General features: G+C 50.2%; 8 protein-coding genes across 8 annotated transcripts; 4 read left to right on the forward strand and 4 right to left on the reverse strand.

Moving 5' to 3' along the window:
• Window positions 1-29: 29 nt before the first annotated feature.
• Window positions 30-2,236, forward strand: I303_100395 (uncharacterized protein; the record flags this gene model as incomplete). Its single annotated transcript, XM_065968104.1, has 11 exons — window positions 30-95; window positions 145-207; window positions 254-404; window positions 452-581; window positions 638-752; window positions 800-951; window positions 1,006-1,358; window positions 1,418-1,513; window positions 1,570-1,667; window positions 1,726-1,873; window positions 1,950-2,236. 11 exons carry the CDS (start codon window positions 30-32, stop codon window positions 2,234-2,236), a joined length of 1,659 nt encoding a protein of 552 aa, XP_065824176.1.
• Window positions 2,237-2,546: 310 nt separating this feature from the next.
• On the forward strand, window positions 2,547-3,564 carry I303_100396 (uncharacterized protein; the record flags this gene model as incomplete). Its single annotated transcript, XM_018403766.1, has 5 exons — window positions 2,547-2,751; window positions 2,910-3,034; window positions 3,108-3,115; window positions 3,193-3,303; window positions 3,357-3,564. The coding sequence occupies 5 exons, from the start codon at window positions 2,547-2,549 to the stop codon at window positions 3,562-3,564; spliced, it is 657 nt and encodes a 218-aa protein (XP_018266420.1).
• A 332-nt stretch (window positions 3,565-3,896) lies between these two features.
• Window positions 3,897-5,274, forward strand: I303_100397 (ATPase GET3; the record flags this gene model as incomplete). Its single annotated transcript, XM_018403767.1, has 8 exons — window positions 3,897-3,981; window positions 4,042-4,059; window positions 4,113-4,180; window positions 4,233-4,371; window positions 4,430-4,523; window positions 4,578-4,833; window positions 4,888-5,181; window positions 5,242-5,274. The coding sequence occupies 8 exons, from the start codon at window positions 3,897-3,899 to the stop codon at window positions 5,272-5,274; spliced, it is 987 nt and encodes a 328-aa protein (XP_018266421.1).
• A 223-nt stretch (window positions 5,275-5,497) lies between these two features.
• Window positions 5,498-7,367, reverse strand: I303_100398 (uncharacterized protein; the record flags this gene model as incomplete). Its single annotated transcript, XM_018403768.1, has 6 exons — window positions 5,498-5,550; window positions 5,600-6,211; window positions 6,264-6,751; window positions 6,806-7,017; window positions 7,067-7,150; window positions 7,203-7,367. The coding sequence occupies 6 exons, from the start codon at window positions 7,365-7,367 to the stop codon at window positions 5,498-5,500; spliced, it is 1,614 nt and encodes a 537-aa protein (XP_018266422.1).
• Window positions 7,368-8,157: 790 nt separating this feature from the next.
• On the reverse strand, window positions 8,158-8,956 carry I303_100399 (uncharacterized protein; the record flags this gene model as incomplete). Its single annotated transcript, XM_018403769.1, has 2 exons — window positions 8,158-8,712; window positions 8,756-8,956. The coding sequence occupies 2 exons, from the start codon at window positions 8,954-8,956 to the stop codon at window positions 8,158-8,160; spliced, it is 756 nt and encodes a 251-aa protein (XP_018266423.1).
• Window positions 8,957-9,414: 458 nt separating this feature from the next.
• I303_100400 (uncharacterized protein) lies at window positions 9,415-9,771 on the reverse strand (the record flags this gene model as incomplete). The annotated part of the gene is made up of 1 exon (XM_018403770.2): window positions 9,415-9,771. The coding sequence occupies one exon, from the start codon at window positions 9,769-9,771 to the stop codon at window positions 9,415-9,417; it is 357 nt and encodes a 118-aa protein (XP_018266424.2).
• Window positions 9,772-11,295: 1,524 nt separating this feature from the next.
• On the forward strand, window positions 11,296-13,871 carry I303_100401 (uncharacterized protein; the record flags this gene model as incomplete). The annotated part of the gene is made up of 7 exons (XM_065968105.1): window positions 11,296-12,442; window positions 12,500-12,566; window positions 12,647-12,730; window positions 12,775-12,904; window positions 12,975-13,225; window positions 13,372-13,730; window positions 13,786-13,871. 7 exons carry the CDS (start codon window positions 11,296-11,298, stop codon window positions 13,869-13,871), a joined length of 2,124 nt encoding a protein of 707 aa, XP_065824177.1.
• Window positions 13,872-13,989: 118 nt separating this feature from the next.
• I303_100402 (uncharacterized protein) lies at window positions 13,990-15,301 on the reverse strand (the record flags this gene model as incomplete). Its single annotated transcript, XM_018403772.1, has 5 exons — window positions 13,990-14,312; window positions 14,419-14,670; window positions 14,749-15,065; window positions 15,149-15,203; window positions 15,256-15,301. 5 exons carry the CDS (start codon window positions 15,299-15,301, stop codon window positions 13,990-13,992), a joined length of 993 nt encoding a protein of 330 aa, XP_018266426.1.
• Window positions 15,302-15,342: the final 41 nt, after the last annotated feature.

Here is a 15,342-nt window from a genome sequence, read left to right on the forward strand (position 1 = left end):
CTCGTAGACTCGACGCGGTGGAAGATCTGATGAACCAGACTACCAATTTCCACCAGGATTTCGTGCAACTGTGCAAGGGTCTGCCTGATCTCGAGGTGAGCTCATGTCGATCGGCAATTGGGCCTGTGCTGACCTCGCTTGCAGCGACTGATTTCCCGTATCCATGCCGGAAGCGAGAGGGAGAGTAAATTCCTCGAGGTTGTAAGGGTGAGTGCCGCTGAACACAGAACAAGGCTGATCGAATGCATTTTAGAGCTTCACAAAGATACATAAAGGCGTAGGGAGGCTGGCACGCATCGCTGAACAGTTCAAGTCGCCCACTGTGGCCGGATTACTCAGGTCATTGCCCGATCTATCGACGCACTTGCAGCATATCCAAGCGATGTACGAAGTGAACGAAGATGGTGAGTGAAACGGATCGCCGGGAACGGGGCTGATCGCTTTATGACAGAAAAAACGGTTTCGATCTTGCCGACACCCGGAGCCGATGAGGAATGCGACGAAGCCGATGCGGAGGTGGCGAGACTGGACTCGAAGCTGAATGCCGTGCTGAATGAAGCTAAAGCGACTCTGAAGCTGAAGTCAGTGCGCGTCGCTTCTTTATCATGGCATCGCTGATGGGTGTATGCTTCTTTAGGAAGGGCGAAATCAGCTTTTGGCATAGCAATCAAGGGCTGAAAGAGATTTACCACGTTGAAGTGCCCGCGGGGACGAAGGTGCCCAATAATTGGGCGAAGCAGAGCAGTACGAAGGTGGGTTCGCCGCCTTGACCATCATGTCCCGCTGACGGTGTATGCAGAACTTCGCGCGCTATCACACGCCTCAAACCCTGCCGCTTATCAGGGAGATCCAAGAAGCCAAGGAGACCGCTAATATCACCAAGAAAGAGTTCTACAAGCGGCTCTTGGCGGAGTTTGACAAGGACCGGAACGTCTGGCTGAAGACTGTCAGGTGGGTTGGCGTGTGTGTATGGCGGGGAATTATCGCTCACAATAAAATGTGAAGGGTGATTGCCGAGCTCGACTGTTTGGTATCTCTTTCGAGGGTGTCAAGCGATATGGATGAGCCAAAATGCCGACCCGAATTTATCGAAGCCTCTTCGGCCTTCATCGATTTCGAGGAATTGAGACACCCATCGATGTGCTTGCGATCGGACTTCATCTCGAATAATGTTCAGTTGGGATACAGTCAACCTCGACAAGTTCTGCTTACTGGACCGAATATGGCGGGAAAATCCACGCTGTTGAGAATGACAGCAGCGGGAGTGATCCTTGCTCAGATGGGCTGTTATGTACCTGCTGCCAAGGCGACGTTGAGCCCGGTCGACAGGATTCAGACGAGAATGGGCGCTTACGACAGTGGGTCGCTTCTACCGGGGAAAGCACAACGCTTTCGCTGACAAGTGGGGCCTATTTAGACATGTTTGCGAGCGCGTCGACGTTTAAAGTGGAATTGGACGAATGCGCCAAGATCCTCAGAGATGCTGGGCCGAAATCACTGGTCATCCTGGATGGTATGTTGACTCCTCTTTATGTGATCACCGATATCAAGCTGATTCCCCACACCCAGAACTCGGTCGAGGCACTTCGACATTCGACGGTATGGCCATTGCCGGTGCAGTCTTGCATCACCTGGCTACCCATACCCTCCCCTTGGGTTTCTTTGCGGTGAGCACTGGACATTGATTTGCTAATACATGTCAGATGCTGATCAGTGGGATGATAGACCCACTACGGCTCATTGACGGATGATTTCAGCTATCATCCGAATATACGAAAGATGCACATGCAAACTCATGTGGATGACGAGCTCCAACAGGTGGTCTTCCTGTACAAGTTGATACCTGGAGTAGCGGAGAGCAGTCATGGTACTCGTGAGTTTGCGACCTCCTTCCTTCGAGTCAGCTTCAAGTCCAGGCACGCCAGAGCTAATCTACTTGGGCTGTGTAGACGTCGCTCAGATGGCGGGGGTACCTATGGAAGTAGTACGCAGAGCTCAGACGGTATCGGACGAATTCTTCAAGGCGTTCAATGAGAAATTGACCACCAAGAGAAAATCGAATTTGTCGTTAATGGGTCAATGTGATTTCTCGTTCTTGGTCAAATTGATCGGTCTCTTCACCAACGCGAACGCGAGCCCGGGCGATGGGGTGGCGGAACTTGTAAAGAGCAAAGCGAGTGTAGGGGAACAGTTGGAAGTTGTGCGAGAATGTATTGGGCGATACGAGCTCAGCTGAGCTGAGCTGGGTTGAAAAAGTATTGATTGATTGGTTGTATATACGTATTGAAGCGTTTGCGCGTTTGTGCATTTGCGCTTTGTAGATAGCATCATCGTATAAGTCTATGTAAGCATCATCCATGTCGAAGTGAGATCAGATGGTATTACGCTTGTACGGTGCCTGAAACGCGAACATGAACATGATGAGTTCATCAGCAGATCTGCAGCGTATTGACTTATCGACATTGATCACTCCACTTGTCCATTTCACTTTACAGGTCAACGCAGTCTTATCGCTTGGACGTCGATCAATCACGCAAGACCGCAATATGCCTTCCATATCTGTACTGCCCAAGGGGTATTACTACTTCTTCTGGATACTCGAGCCGGCACTGACCATCGCTGGCGGAGTGTCGGCCATTACGAATCCACAGGATTTCGGTCGTCAGCAATTGCCCGATGCCCTCGAACGGACTTCGGTGGGTATAGGAGCGACGTCGAGAGGGCAGATGGTTATCTCGCAGCTTGGTTCATGTGAGTAGTGTGTTTTATACTTTGAGTCGAGGATGTCTCACTCAATCCAAATCGAATATTTGAATTTCTGTACCTGCTGCACACGTCAGGCCAGGTAATTTGTCAGACGACAAGAGACAATCAAGCTGAGGACTTGTAACGCCCCCAATGTTGCCCAGGCTTCATCCTCCTCGCTATGATCTCCATTTCTCTCGTGTATCTCTTCAAGAAACACCTGGATGATACACCGGCGGGGTTAGAGAAGATGATGCGGGGTTTACTCGTTCCTCTCGCCATTGCAGATGTAAGCTAACATGATTGCTCAATGCAATTCTTGCGCTGATCGACTTTGATACCCACACGATCCACGATCTTAGTTATTACAGTCAGTGTAGCACCCAGTCTATCTGCTCAATCTTCCTCGTGGTGAAGGCGAGGCTGATACCGAATACTGGAACGTAGCATCTTTGTAACTCTCTTACCATTACCCATATCACACCTGAAATCACCTTCCGAATGGACGCATATAGTTCATTGTACCGTATGGATCACCCTCGGACTGTTCATCACCAGGTGAGAGGGCCACCCCATCTGACAAGACTTGCGCTTACTGACAGTTGTAACAGGGTATCTTGGTTACTCTGCATCGGTAGACCGTCTGCGAAATCCCTCTCGAAGGCTCGTCCTCCGAGTAAGACGGGCCAAAGACCTATCCCCTTGCCTAAGGCATCTGAGTTGGTGGTAGAGCAAGTTCTGAGACCTGCTGTAGAAGCGGAGCAGACGGGGCAGCCTCGAAGGAGGAATACACCTAGGAAGGCGCGTTTAGTGGAGTAGACTGAAGGGTGACCCGTCTCCGTTCAGCACATCTTGGCAATACCATCTCTGAATGCATCTCTGTTTTGGATTGCACTGCACTTGCCCAGACCCCACCTGCACACTCATACCATGCATAAGCCCCCAACGAGTTTGCAGAAGAAGCATCTCAACGCGACACGGTGCACAAGACGAAATGGTTCCGGGGAATGCCAACATGCGGAGGCCCGAGTATTGTTGATGCATTCTTGTGCCAGCGTCTTCGACAACACGACACGGATCAACATTGTTATATCCTTTCACTTCTGGTCAATCTAGCATCAAATCATATCAAACGCCTAGATCTAGACAAGATGGCAGCGGTAGTAGAGGGTGATCTGCTGCCCCCGACCCTTCAGAATATACTGGATCAGAAGAGCTTGAAATGGATTTTCTGCGGTTCGTGCTTCTTTTACCCTTACTTCGGCGTATAATCACTGACATGCCTCACATCTACAGGCGGTAAAGGTGGTGTTGGTGAGCTTGCCCCACCTCCTCCGGATCAGCCTTTGCTGAACGTTATTGTCTAGGTAAAACGACAACGTCATGTTCGCTCGCTGTGCAATTAGCAGCTTGTCGAGAATCCGTTCTTCTCATCGTGAGTCGCATCCCACTTTGAAGGGTGCAACCCTGCTAACGATGCACCGTAGTCTACCGATCCAGCCCATAATCTGTCCGATGCGTTCTCTCAGAAATTCAGCAAGGACGCAACAAAGGTCAACGGGTTCGAGAACTTGTTCGCGATGGAGATTGACCCGAACGGGAGTCTGCAGGAGATGATTGAGAATTGTGAGTGATAAGCCTACGAGGGGTCGGGTCTATATAGATGAGCTGATACATGCCGCAGCCGACCAGAGCGGCGGGATGGGAGGTATGATGCAGGATCTGGCGTTTGCGATTCCGGGTGTGGACGAGGCCATGGGCTTTGCCGAGATCATGAAGTGGGTCTCTGCTCCGTTCGAAACAAAGTCATCTTGCTGACGTGATGAGTGTAGACACGTCAAGTCGATGGAGTTCTCGGTGATTGTGTTTGACACGGCACCTACAGGACATACCCTACGATTCCTCTCTTTCCCCTCTGTGCTTGAGAAGGCGCTGGGCAAGCTCAGTACCCTCAGCGGGAGGTTTGGCCCGATGCTCAACCAGATGCAGTCGATGTTCGGCGGTGGCGGGCCGCAAGAAGACATGTTTGCGAAATTGGAGGGGATGAGGGAGGTCATCTCTGAAGTCAATTCCCAGTTCAAGGACCCAGTGAGCCATCCGCTTCTTCAGACGACGTGGTCGAGCTGATGAGATGATACACAGGACAAGACGACATTCGTCTGCGTGTGCATCTCCGAGTTCTTATCGCTCTACGAGACGGAACGGCTCATCCAGGAACTCACATCGTACGAGATCGACAGTCATAACATCGTAGTCAACCAATTGCTCTTCCCGAAATCCACGGACAGCTGCCAGCAATGTACAGTGCGTCATAAAATGCAGCAGAAGTACCTCAACGAGGCGTACGAGCTGTACGGAGAGGATTTCAATATTGTGAAACTGCCTTTGTTGACGGAGGAAGTGAGAGGGACAGACAAGATCAAGGAGTTTAGTAAGGTGGGTGCGGTCGAGACGTCTCGCACTCCAGGCTTTCCGCTGACAAAGGGACATTTACAGATGCTCATCACACCTTACGTGCCTCCTCAATAGAGTCTAGACGGGTTCGGGTGGTTCATGGAGCATGATGGGTTGAAGCATCAGGTGGTCTGAGAAGTGGAATACGATGTTGTTGATATGCACGGATTTGCCACGCTGCAACTCGACCATGCCATGATAGCAGATACATCACCGACTATAAATCCTACAATTCCTTTGACATGATCCAATTTTTGCGTTACTGAATTTCCGATGATCCTGCCCCTTGTTCCGTTGACTAGTACACGTATACAAACTCGTCGTTCTTGAAATCGGTCAAATCGAGAAGTGCTATCAAAGAAGTCAGCTACTGTACACCGGACAGAAAAGGAAGACCCACCATTCTGACCGAGATTGTTGTTGTGCTCCTCTGAGCCGTACGCCTGGTACTTGCTCTCCATAGAAGTGTCCTTGATGAATCGGGGTTTACCATTGGCGACGCGTTGGTTCTGTCTCTGCTTGTTGAAGAAGAACAAAAGCACGACCTGGATACCGACGCACGCGAACATGGCGCAGAAGATACCGAGGGTAGCTTTGAGTCCTGGGATGTAGTGGGGCTTGTCCTTATCGGTGAAGATGGCTGGACCGACAATGTTTCCGACGGCGGAAGCGGCGTTGAAGATGGACATGATGGCGGCCTTCTTGGTTTGGCCCGCCGTGTTTCCTGCGATCCAAGCGACGACCATGGGGTTACAGCCGAAGAGGAAGGCGAGGAAGTAGTAGCCGGTCAAAGCGACGGCGATTCTCAGGTGTCCCCGGGTGTTCTCGACGTAGAGGAGGATAAGACCGATGACGACGACGATGATGAAGGACGCGAGCATGGCCGACTTGAGTCGGAATTTCGTAGCTGCGTAACAACCGACCAGGATCGCGATGATCTGGAGGAAACCGAATGGCATGTTGAGCAAAGACGAGATGTTCTTGCTGAACCCGAAGGACCCGATGAGCGTGGCTACAGCATGAGAAGTTAGCTTGCAACCAGGTGGAGAGACGGGCGGACTCACGCCCGAAGTAGGTGGTGACGGCGGCACCGACGTTGTTGCAGAGCGTCAAGGCGAGCCAGAGGTATGTCTTTGGGTCGATGAACAACTCGAGGATTTGTCGCCACTTGAACTCGTTGGTACCTGTACCTGTGTTGTTGGCTCGGAGTCGTTCGATCGCTTTGGCCTTTTCGTCCTCGTCGAAAAATCGGGCGGAGGCTACGTCCGAATCGATGGTGTACCAGATGAGGGGGGCGGTGAGGACGGTGATGATACCAGAGATGATGAAGACTAATTGCCAATTGTGGATGTGGGGTGATTTGACGTGGCCTAATCCGAAGGACAGGATGGCGGCGACGATGGTGGCCATTCCGTTGGTGGAGTACCATGCGGCGACTCGAACAGGCTGTTCCGATCGGCGGTACCACTGGACAGTGAGCAGGGAGAAGAGGGGAAGACATCCGGCTTCGAAAAGACCTAACAATGCTCGACAGGCGAGCAGGCCGCGAAAGCTATCGCAGGGGGAAGTCAGCTTGCGGAGTGGAACGAAGGAGAGACGGGCTCACGTGTGAGCACCGGCCATGCAGGCTTGAGAGACACCCCAGCAGAATACCATACCCGTCATCAGGTGTCTAGCGGGCACCTTGACCAAGAGGTACGAGGAAAAAGGTTGCCAGGCGAGTTGCACGATGGCGTTGATCATGGACAAGAGGGAGTATTCGTTTCCGTGGAGACCGACTGTACTTGACATTCCCAAGTTGTTCGCGTACCCGAGGAGCTAGCAACTAGTTAGGGCGAGTGTATACGCCTTGAGGCAGAGCACTCACAGTCTTGTCAAAAATCTGCAGGAAGTAGACCCACATGAGGATCGACAAGATCCTCTTATCTGTCTTTCGTCTGATCCTCACATTCTGCAAGCGGTCTGTCAGCTCAGTCACCATACGCGTGAGAGTGCTCACTCACGTCCTCCTCGGTCAGCTCGACACGTTCTTCACCGACATATTTCAAAGCTCGATCACCATGCCTCACTTCGTTCTCCGTATGATGGTGGGCTTCTTGCTTGAGGTGTTCATCTCCAGCCTCGATATGGCTGACTTCGGGTTTCTCCTCGATGTGGTAGTTGGACATTATAGGCTATAGGTCAAGGTGTGAGTGATGGAGAGGCGAGTCGGAGGATGGGGAAGAGGGGCAAACCTTGCGTCTTTATATATCATGGGACTCGGATGGATCTGGATCACGATGCGGTAAAGGACATATAGGATGGTAAATCTCGGGTCACCTCTTTCGTCGTAATCACCTCATCAAATACCGATTATAAACGCGTCTGACTCCATTTGTTCGAAGCAAATGCCTCTGGTTTGACGCGGGCATCGCACGCATTTGAAACAGGTTTTCCCGCATATTACCGTAAAAGCAGGAAGGAAAAGCGCCAAGTGGATCAGCGGATCATGCAAATCACTTGACGGATCTAAACTTTGTTACAGGGTAAATGGATGCCAAGCAATCACTTCATCCTATCTTGGGCAATTCTGACGGGTTTATGCAAGGAACCATTTTGGCCCCATGGGAAAATGGCGGCAAATTGCAGTCCTCGAGTTATACTGCTAGTGATGGGGTCAGATGACCCTGGACCAAAACATCCATCCGGATACAGGCAAGACACGGTATTGTTAGGCTATCGAGAAACGTTTATGTTTCTTACGAATCGTGTAGCGGCAAACGACGGTATGGATCGTCAGTTTTTGCCAAGTGGATGCTGGTCCAACAATAGATACAGGCGACAGCGATCTGAAGGCGTCGTGTTCGGACCGGTGCTCCTATCAATCGATATCGGGTGCCCTCCGGGCTCCCAGTCGGCTATCGCAGGTCTCGATGCAGGTCGATCTGGAGTAGCAGCGGCGTTGCGACGTGTTGCATTTCATTCCCCCTCTGACCCCTGTAGCCCGGCCTCCTGCTCTTCCTTCTGTTTTCCCCTCATCGCTCTGATCCGCTCAACGCGCTCTTCGCATGCCATATCAAACCCCTTCATCCGTTCTTTCCGTACCAGCTGAACTTCCAACATCCTCACTTGCTTCCCGGTCTCCTCGAAATCACCAATTAGCCCATTTGACGATAACCCATCATCGAACCTGTCAAAATACAGGGCCCAGATATCCTCCTTCGCATCCACTTGAACAGCTATGAAGCCTTCCCACCCTTCGAATGTCATGCGTTTATCTACGGCCGTACAGTCCCACGGCCCCGCACAATGAGCCTCTACGTCGGCTTTCACCCCATATTTCAGTTCATGGGTATCTCGGTCGACGTAGATCCAGTTCAGCTGATTGGCGTCGTTGATCGTGCTGACTAAGCCTTCGCCCTTGTACCCTGCGCCAGCCCATTTGTTCTGGTTTGAAGGGTAGGGCAGGTAGTACCCCGCGAATGGGTGGACAGAGTCGGCAGGGAACGTAGATTGAGCGTGTTGGATGTACACCTAGCCCCTGGGTTTAGCTTGACGGATGATTGTATGGACTCACCTTGTTATCCTTCAGAACTATCAAAGCCCCTTCGAAATTCTCGGTATAGCCAGGTATGGGAGTCGGAAGCTTGACGATCATGTTGACTTTTTGACCTCGATGAGCCTCCTTGGCTTGCGCTTTCTGACCATGTCGTACAGCCTCAGTAGTGCCGATGATGGCGGGACAAGCGGCGACAGCGCTCAATATGCCTAATACCATTATGCCGTCCGAATCATTGCGAGGTAAAGGGTGAAGCGACAGTGGCAGAACTCCCAGGAGCAAGATTACCTTGGAAGATTCGAAACCGACAGAATATGATATCGAAACAGAATGTACGAGACTTTCAGAGGCAAATCAATGACGTTTCAAGCCAGCTGGGAGGACTAGACGACGAGTCTTAAGGGCTGACTAGGGTCGACTGAAGGACAAAGGACGCTTTGACCGTCGTTCGGAGAAATATCCTGGCGCTTCCCCTTGCATTCCTCTACTATAGTCAATCGACTGCGACGTCATCAGCCATTCTCAACAAGGATATCGTGGACATGCTAACATTTCATTACTTCGTGTATCTAGGCTACAAAACAGGTATGACAAGCTGAATGACACGAACATCCACTAAGGCTTCCTTTCTGTCCGGATCCGCTCCACATTGACTGAGTTCATGTACCAATGAACATCTAAAGCAGTCCAATGGTGATATCACCCTTGACCCTCGCCGAGAGGTGAACTTCAACGTCCAGATCCAGCTGAATCCTAATCTTCAAACTTCCACTATCGTTGTCCTCCTTGCCGTCTTTCTTTCCTACATGCTTGAGGTTCTCCTCCCCGATTTGCTCAGATAACATCTTCTTCCTCTTACCCAGTGGGTTGAGCGCAACGTCTCGAATAGCATTGGTGGAGTCCCCGTCGTCGCCCGGTTGACCAGGCTTGATCATTCCGTTCGAGATGGTGTTTTCGAAAGGGGCTTTCTCGTCATCGTTCTCGTCGTATTCCTGTTGTTGGTTCTGCTGTTGATTAGATTGTTGTCTTTGCATTTGTTGTCTAGGAGCATCGCTTGATCAGCGGAGTACTAGTACACTCAGTATGCTGGTGAAAGTATTGAGAACAGAGTCGAAAGAGATAAGAAAACGATTAGCTCGCCACTCACTGTTGCTCCGACATCTTCAACAAGTCAGTTAAGGGCGGTGTGTACTTGATTTCGACGGTCTAGTGGGGTGTAAAGTCGCTTGACGGATTTAGTGACCGTGTAGTTCGTGTTGAATACTGAACGCTTGGTTTGATATGAGAGATTCAGTACAGATGAGTCAAGTACTTCCTTATATGTTCAAGTCCAGAAATGAGATGCAGTGGCCAAGCAGCAATGTCAACGTCATATCGATCAATGAACAAAGGATCCCACCTAATTATGGATGGCGATTCTGGACTTGGAGATATGATGTCACATCGCATATAGTACGTCAAAGCGTCCTTCGGTCGTTGAGTCCAAGTGGTTTGAAGGAGAAATGCCTGAGGTATGGCAACGTCCAAAGTAGGCTACGGGCTATTAAGAGTCGTTCGAAGGGTCTCGAAGTGTGTGTTTCGGTGGTATTGCGTCCAGGGCCAGTATTTTATCCTTGAGCTTGTCCTGTTGGTTTCTTGGTATCATGTATGATAGCATGGCCAGAACAAGGTGATGCGAACGGGGTCGTGTCGTAGAATGGAAGTGTCCAGCGGTCTTAACAATTAGGCTGTATTAAAGACACATAACTCGCCAAAGGATACGAGTTCATTGGGTGAAATGCCATCTCACCGGATCCGCATCCGACAAAAACGCTGTGATGTGCCTGCGCCCTGCGCAATTGATGCTGATGCTGATGCTGATGCACCAGGAGCACGTCATTGTGTGAAAGGTACAATCAATGTGTCCCATCAAAATCATTCATCCATCAAAATCAGAATGGGTTGATCCTGAAATATCGCTCGGACCTAATTTATCCGATTCACCAAACCCCCCAACCTCCGACTTTCGCTTTTTCTCTTTCGGTTTTCATTCTTCATCCATTTGCCCATTCTTCACATTTCGATAAAAATGATAGATCGTTTGATTCTTCCCGACTTTACTAATACAACAGCCTATTCTGACCACATTTTCCAGCATGATTAACCCCCCTGATTCTAATGATACGACAAATGGACCTGATATGCCCCTGCAGAGCCGCGAGATTCTGGCGGTTAGGCGGACGGTATTACCTCTTCTTACTGATATCCCGAAGATGGTTATACCCATTACGATTCTGGTCAATAGCAAGAGATACGAGACGCGTACGCGTAGGCTTAAGTAGGTCATGGCGAAGCTGCACTGCTGCTACTGAGGAACTGACACGTTGAATGAGGTTCTACAAATTTTCACTCCAGTTTTATCTTTCTCATTCTGACTTTCTCTGATTGTTTTTCTCTTCACACGTTCTTCAGTTGACGACCATAAATCATCGCTACCTACCACATTGACAGCTATCAGACACAGCACCTAAGAAGCTGAACAGAAGTACTGAGCATACAACGATGATATCTCGGAAACCATGCATCAACATGAAGAATTGGATTCGTCCGATTCCGCAGAATATCGCACGTCTCAGATATATCAAAAAGCTAAGGATTCTACTATTTATGCTCAGTATCGTCCAGAGAGAGCTGGTCCCACCTTAGATCTGGATAATCCTTTCCTGGTAACCCCTCCAGTGAACGACAGGGCAATTGTATCCTCTTCGCATTCCCTTCCCCCTTCGCTCGAGACACGAAAATCAACGCCCGAATTAGGATTTTCGCAGACATCGACCCTATCCAGCCAAATCCTCACGCCCACCGAATGCCGTCCGCATGATGAGGCAAGGTTATTGTCCCCTTTTAGCAATCTTGGTTCCCTCACTCCGGGTCGAAAAAGGAAATCCAGCTATCAACTCGAATCCGTCCCCATTCCAGAATCACCTACGCCTCCGGCTCGAGCTGAAGTGACGGTCACATTTGAAAGTCCCCTAAACAATCTAGGATCATGCACACCCCGTCGGCGCGATGGACAGCAGCCCGAGAACGCACGCACCCCTTTCGACGGCGTCAGGCTAGCCATTAATCCACCCGATACCCGATCTAGCTTAGGACTAAACAGTCCCTTGCGACGATTGGGATTGTGTACACCCCACAGTCGTCCGTCTACCTCTTCGCCTCAGAAACATTCTGAAACATTACCGTTCATTTCCCACCAGCACAGACCCACTCTAGATATCCCGTCACCAGGTTGGGTACCCGACACGCCCACTCCTTATCGATTCTACCCCTCACCCGATGACTCCACCGAAGCGGACGACCTCACAATCCCAAGACAACCTATCTTTACACCCGCTCTCACTTTTGGCGGACAGCGCAAACCTTCTTCCACTGATATCAAGCCTTGCTTACCCCTGATCTCCCCCAACATCGGCCATGACAACCAACAGACCGCCTCAGCAGGTGAAAGAGCAGAAGCGCAGGCTCAGGTCAAAATCAATTCCGTCTCCCATCTATCGACTGATGGTGGTCTCGCCAAATCTTTGATCCGACTTAGAGCACGGGTAGATGATTATGGCACTGATGTGCAAGGAGTCAATATATTCCTCCATCCGCCTAAAAGACGGGTAGGAGGGAGGAGTACGAAGGAGATTGAGCGAGCTGCTGAGGTCATGTCAACGTTCAGTGAGCTACATTAAATTGAGAACAATATCGCTCAGGGTTGACTGATGTTATGGGAAGGTCCCGAATTTAGGAGGAATTCGATGGCTCATGCGGTTCATACTACCAATCTACTATCTTCAGACGCGTGAGTCCGGACCATCATTCGCTTCCCACTTGCTGCCTTCTTTGTAATCAGATCAGAGCTGACTGGGTCTACTTTGCTAGTGAGCTGAGAAACCGGTCGAAGGAAAGTATAGCGAATGAGATGATTGTGGCGCGGCGGTTGGGTATACCAACTTTGGTCATACAGTAAGTACCCAACTTGGCCATGCCGATACTAACTCGCAATATAGTCTGGGCTCTGAGGGGAGATCTTTCGTTGGAGATGAAAAGGTCGACCTAGCCCGGATGATGCTTCTCAAGAGTGACATCGTAGATATCCTCGGTAAGACGCAAGACCTTATGCTGGCTATCGAGAACACCGTGAGTGAAATCTCGGATAATCTAAATCTTTCAATCAATGGCTGATGGTGAGTTTACCGATCACGTAAAGGTGCACCCCTCCCCAAGCTCCTTGACGACACTGCAAGCTCTCGCATTGCTTTTATCGCATCAACCTCATCCGCGGCTGAAGATATGCCTCGACCTAGCACATCTGCATATCTCAGAGTTGGATCTGAACCAAGCGGAACATCGCGAGGATTTATTTCACATGCTCAAGAAGATAGGTAAAGATCGGATAGCCGGTGTGCATGTTGGTGGATGTGCGACGCAGCATGGTGGGAGGAACGATCGGCATGCTGGGTGAGTCGCAATCGATACGAATGAAGAAAAGGTTACTTGCTAATGGTAGTTCCATTCTCAGTATAGGTTTGTAAGTTGTACTCGCTTCCTCGTGTGGATATGGAATGAGCATGAGTGTAGCAAGTAGCTGATATACTAAGATGTAGCGGGTCGCTGGAGATATCTGCGATACGGTGCATCCTTCGTCATCCGATGTTTCACGGGATTCCGACATTGTTAGAGACGCCGCGGTATAATCGAGGGTTCAGGCGATCCAGAGCCTCTCTATGCTCCACAGGACGGGGACGATCCCGTTCGATGATCAATAAAATACGGATAGAGGAACTGGAAGAGGACCGCTCGGCATTAGAGAGGAAGTTGATGCAGGCTGCCGTGGAGATGTCAGACTTGCAGTGGGAAGAGGGAGAGCTGAATGGGCTCAGGCTGATGAAAAAGTACAAGAAAGAGAAGAAGAGGATCGAGAGTCGGATATACAGGTTGATGAGTGGTGGAGGTGGGAGAGGTAGTAAGCAGTGGGTGGATTTTGTGCGTGGACGGAAGAAGGAATTGTCAATTTATAGGAGGTCACTGGCGGAGGGAAAGAGGATGTCTACCTCTTGATATCGGTGTGCCCGCGACGTCAACGTGTGCGTTCTACCCATTGTAGTCTTACACGTTGTACACATTGTATATATGCATATATCAGGCCTGCAGGAGATCGTCAGTACATCTCAACTCACCGACGTTCGACAGGGCACGATGATGCAAGACTCACAACATCCATATCAAGCCAACACCTTGCTGTTCTTGGCCCCACCCAACCCTGCCAAGTGCCTCATCTCCGGGACTTCCATGACCCTCGCTCCTCCCAAACTACTCGCTTCATGAGTGTTACCATTCCTCGAATCCTCTATAGCCTTCAACACCGCGCTCGCAACGTGGTCCACGTGCAATGGGAAAGTCTTGAGCGATTCCAAGGCGCCGTACAAAGGCGATTTCGATGCGAATGGATTTTGGCCGCCTGTCTTCAGGGACAGCTTGGACGAGATGTCGATCAAGAATGCGGGTAGGGTCGTCAGTGGTCGGATGTGGGGGTGGTACATGAGTCCTAATCGATAGATTTGTACTCAGCACATATACATGACAAGGTGTTCAGACCAATCGTTCAATAAGATGACTAGTGGAATTCGGACTTTCGAAAAAGGAAAGCTTACCAGGCCTGATGATCATTGGTTTCACTCCATCATCACTATTCCCCGATTCCTCGTTGTAGACATTACACCTCCGAGCGATTTCTAGTTCCGCCTCGCGCTTGGTCTCGATATACCGAGAAGGGATGAGGGGTCGGAATGCGTCTGCCGCTGAGATGTATACGAATTGCCTGGTCGGCGATGACGATGATGTTGAGGATGATGTTGAGAATGAGGGTGTTGATGTGGAGAGAAAAGTATCGAGAACTTTCAAAGCTATCTCAAATTTCCAAGAAAGAATCAGTAAAACCCCAAACACCTCGGACCAGTCCATTTAAAGGGAGAGTGACCCACCAGAATCCCTATTCATACCCTCATACCCCGTTTTCCTCTCTTTATCAGTCTTCAGCGGATTCCCCTCCCCTCTACCAGGGACCAGCCCAGAGGACTGGAGGAAATTACTTGCTAGACCCAGTAAATTGCCTTGCCGTATCGATCGTTTATATTCTGAGTTCTCCAATAATATCCCAAGAGTATGTACCACGCTCGTTCGGTCGCTTACTAGATTTCGATACGATTCGGGGTTGAAGGCGTCTCCCGATTGCCAGGAGACTTGCTGGACCCATGAGGGTGTATGGCCGGCTGGTGTGGTGTATGGTCTCCCCGAGGAGCTGTTGCATCGTCGACAAGCAAAGACGAAATGAGATGAAAATCACAAGCTCCCGCACCGAAAGAACAAATACAATGCACCCACCTCATACTGCTCACTTCCCATCCTTTGCCTACTGCCGCTTTACATATTGCCGAGCCTGTCGACAAAGGTCAGATCGTGCTAATTTGAGCACATGAAGGTCAACGTACCCAGGAAACCGTTTCCCCCTACTACCAGTAATTTGGGTACAGCCATTTTGCAGTCTAGTATGTCCCGAGTCCTGTCTCCTTATACAG

Source organism: Kwoniella dejecticola, chromosome 1, assembly GCF_000512565.2.
Source record: "Kwoniella dejecticola CBS 10117 chromosome 1, complete sequence".
NCBI lineage: Eukaryota > Fungi > Basidiomycota > Tremellomycetes > Tremellales > Cryptococcaceae > Kwoniella > Kwoniella dejecticola.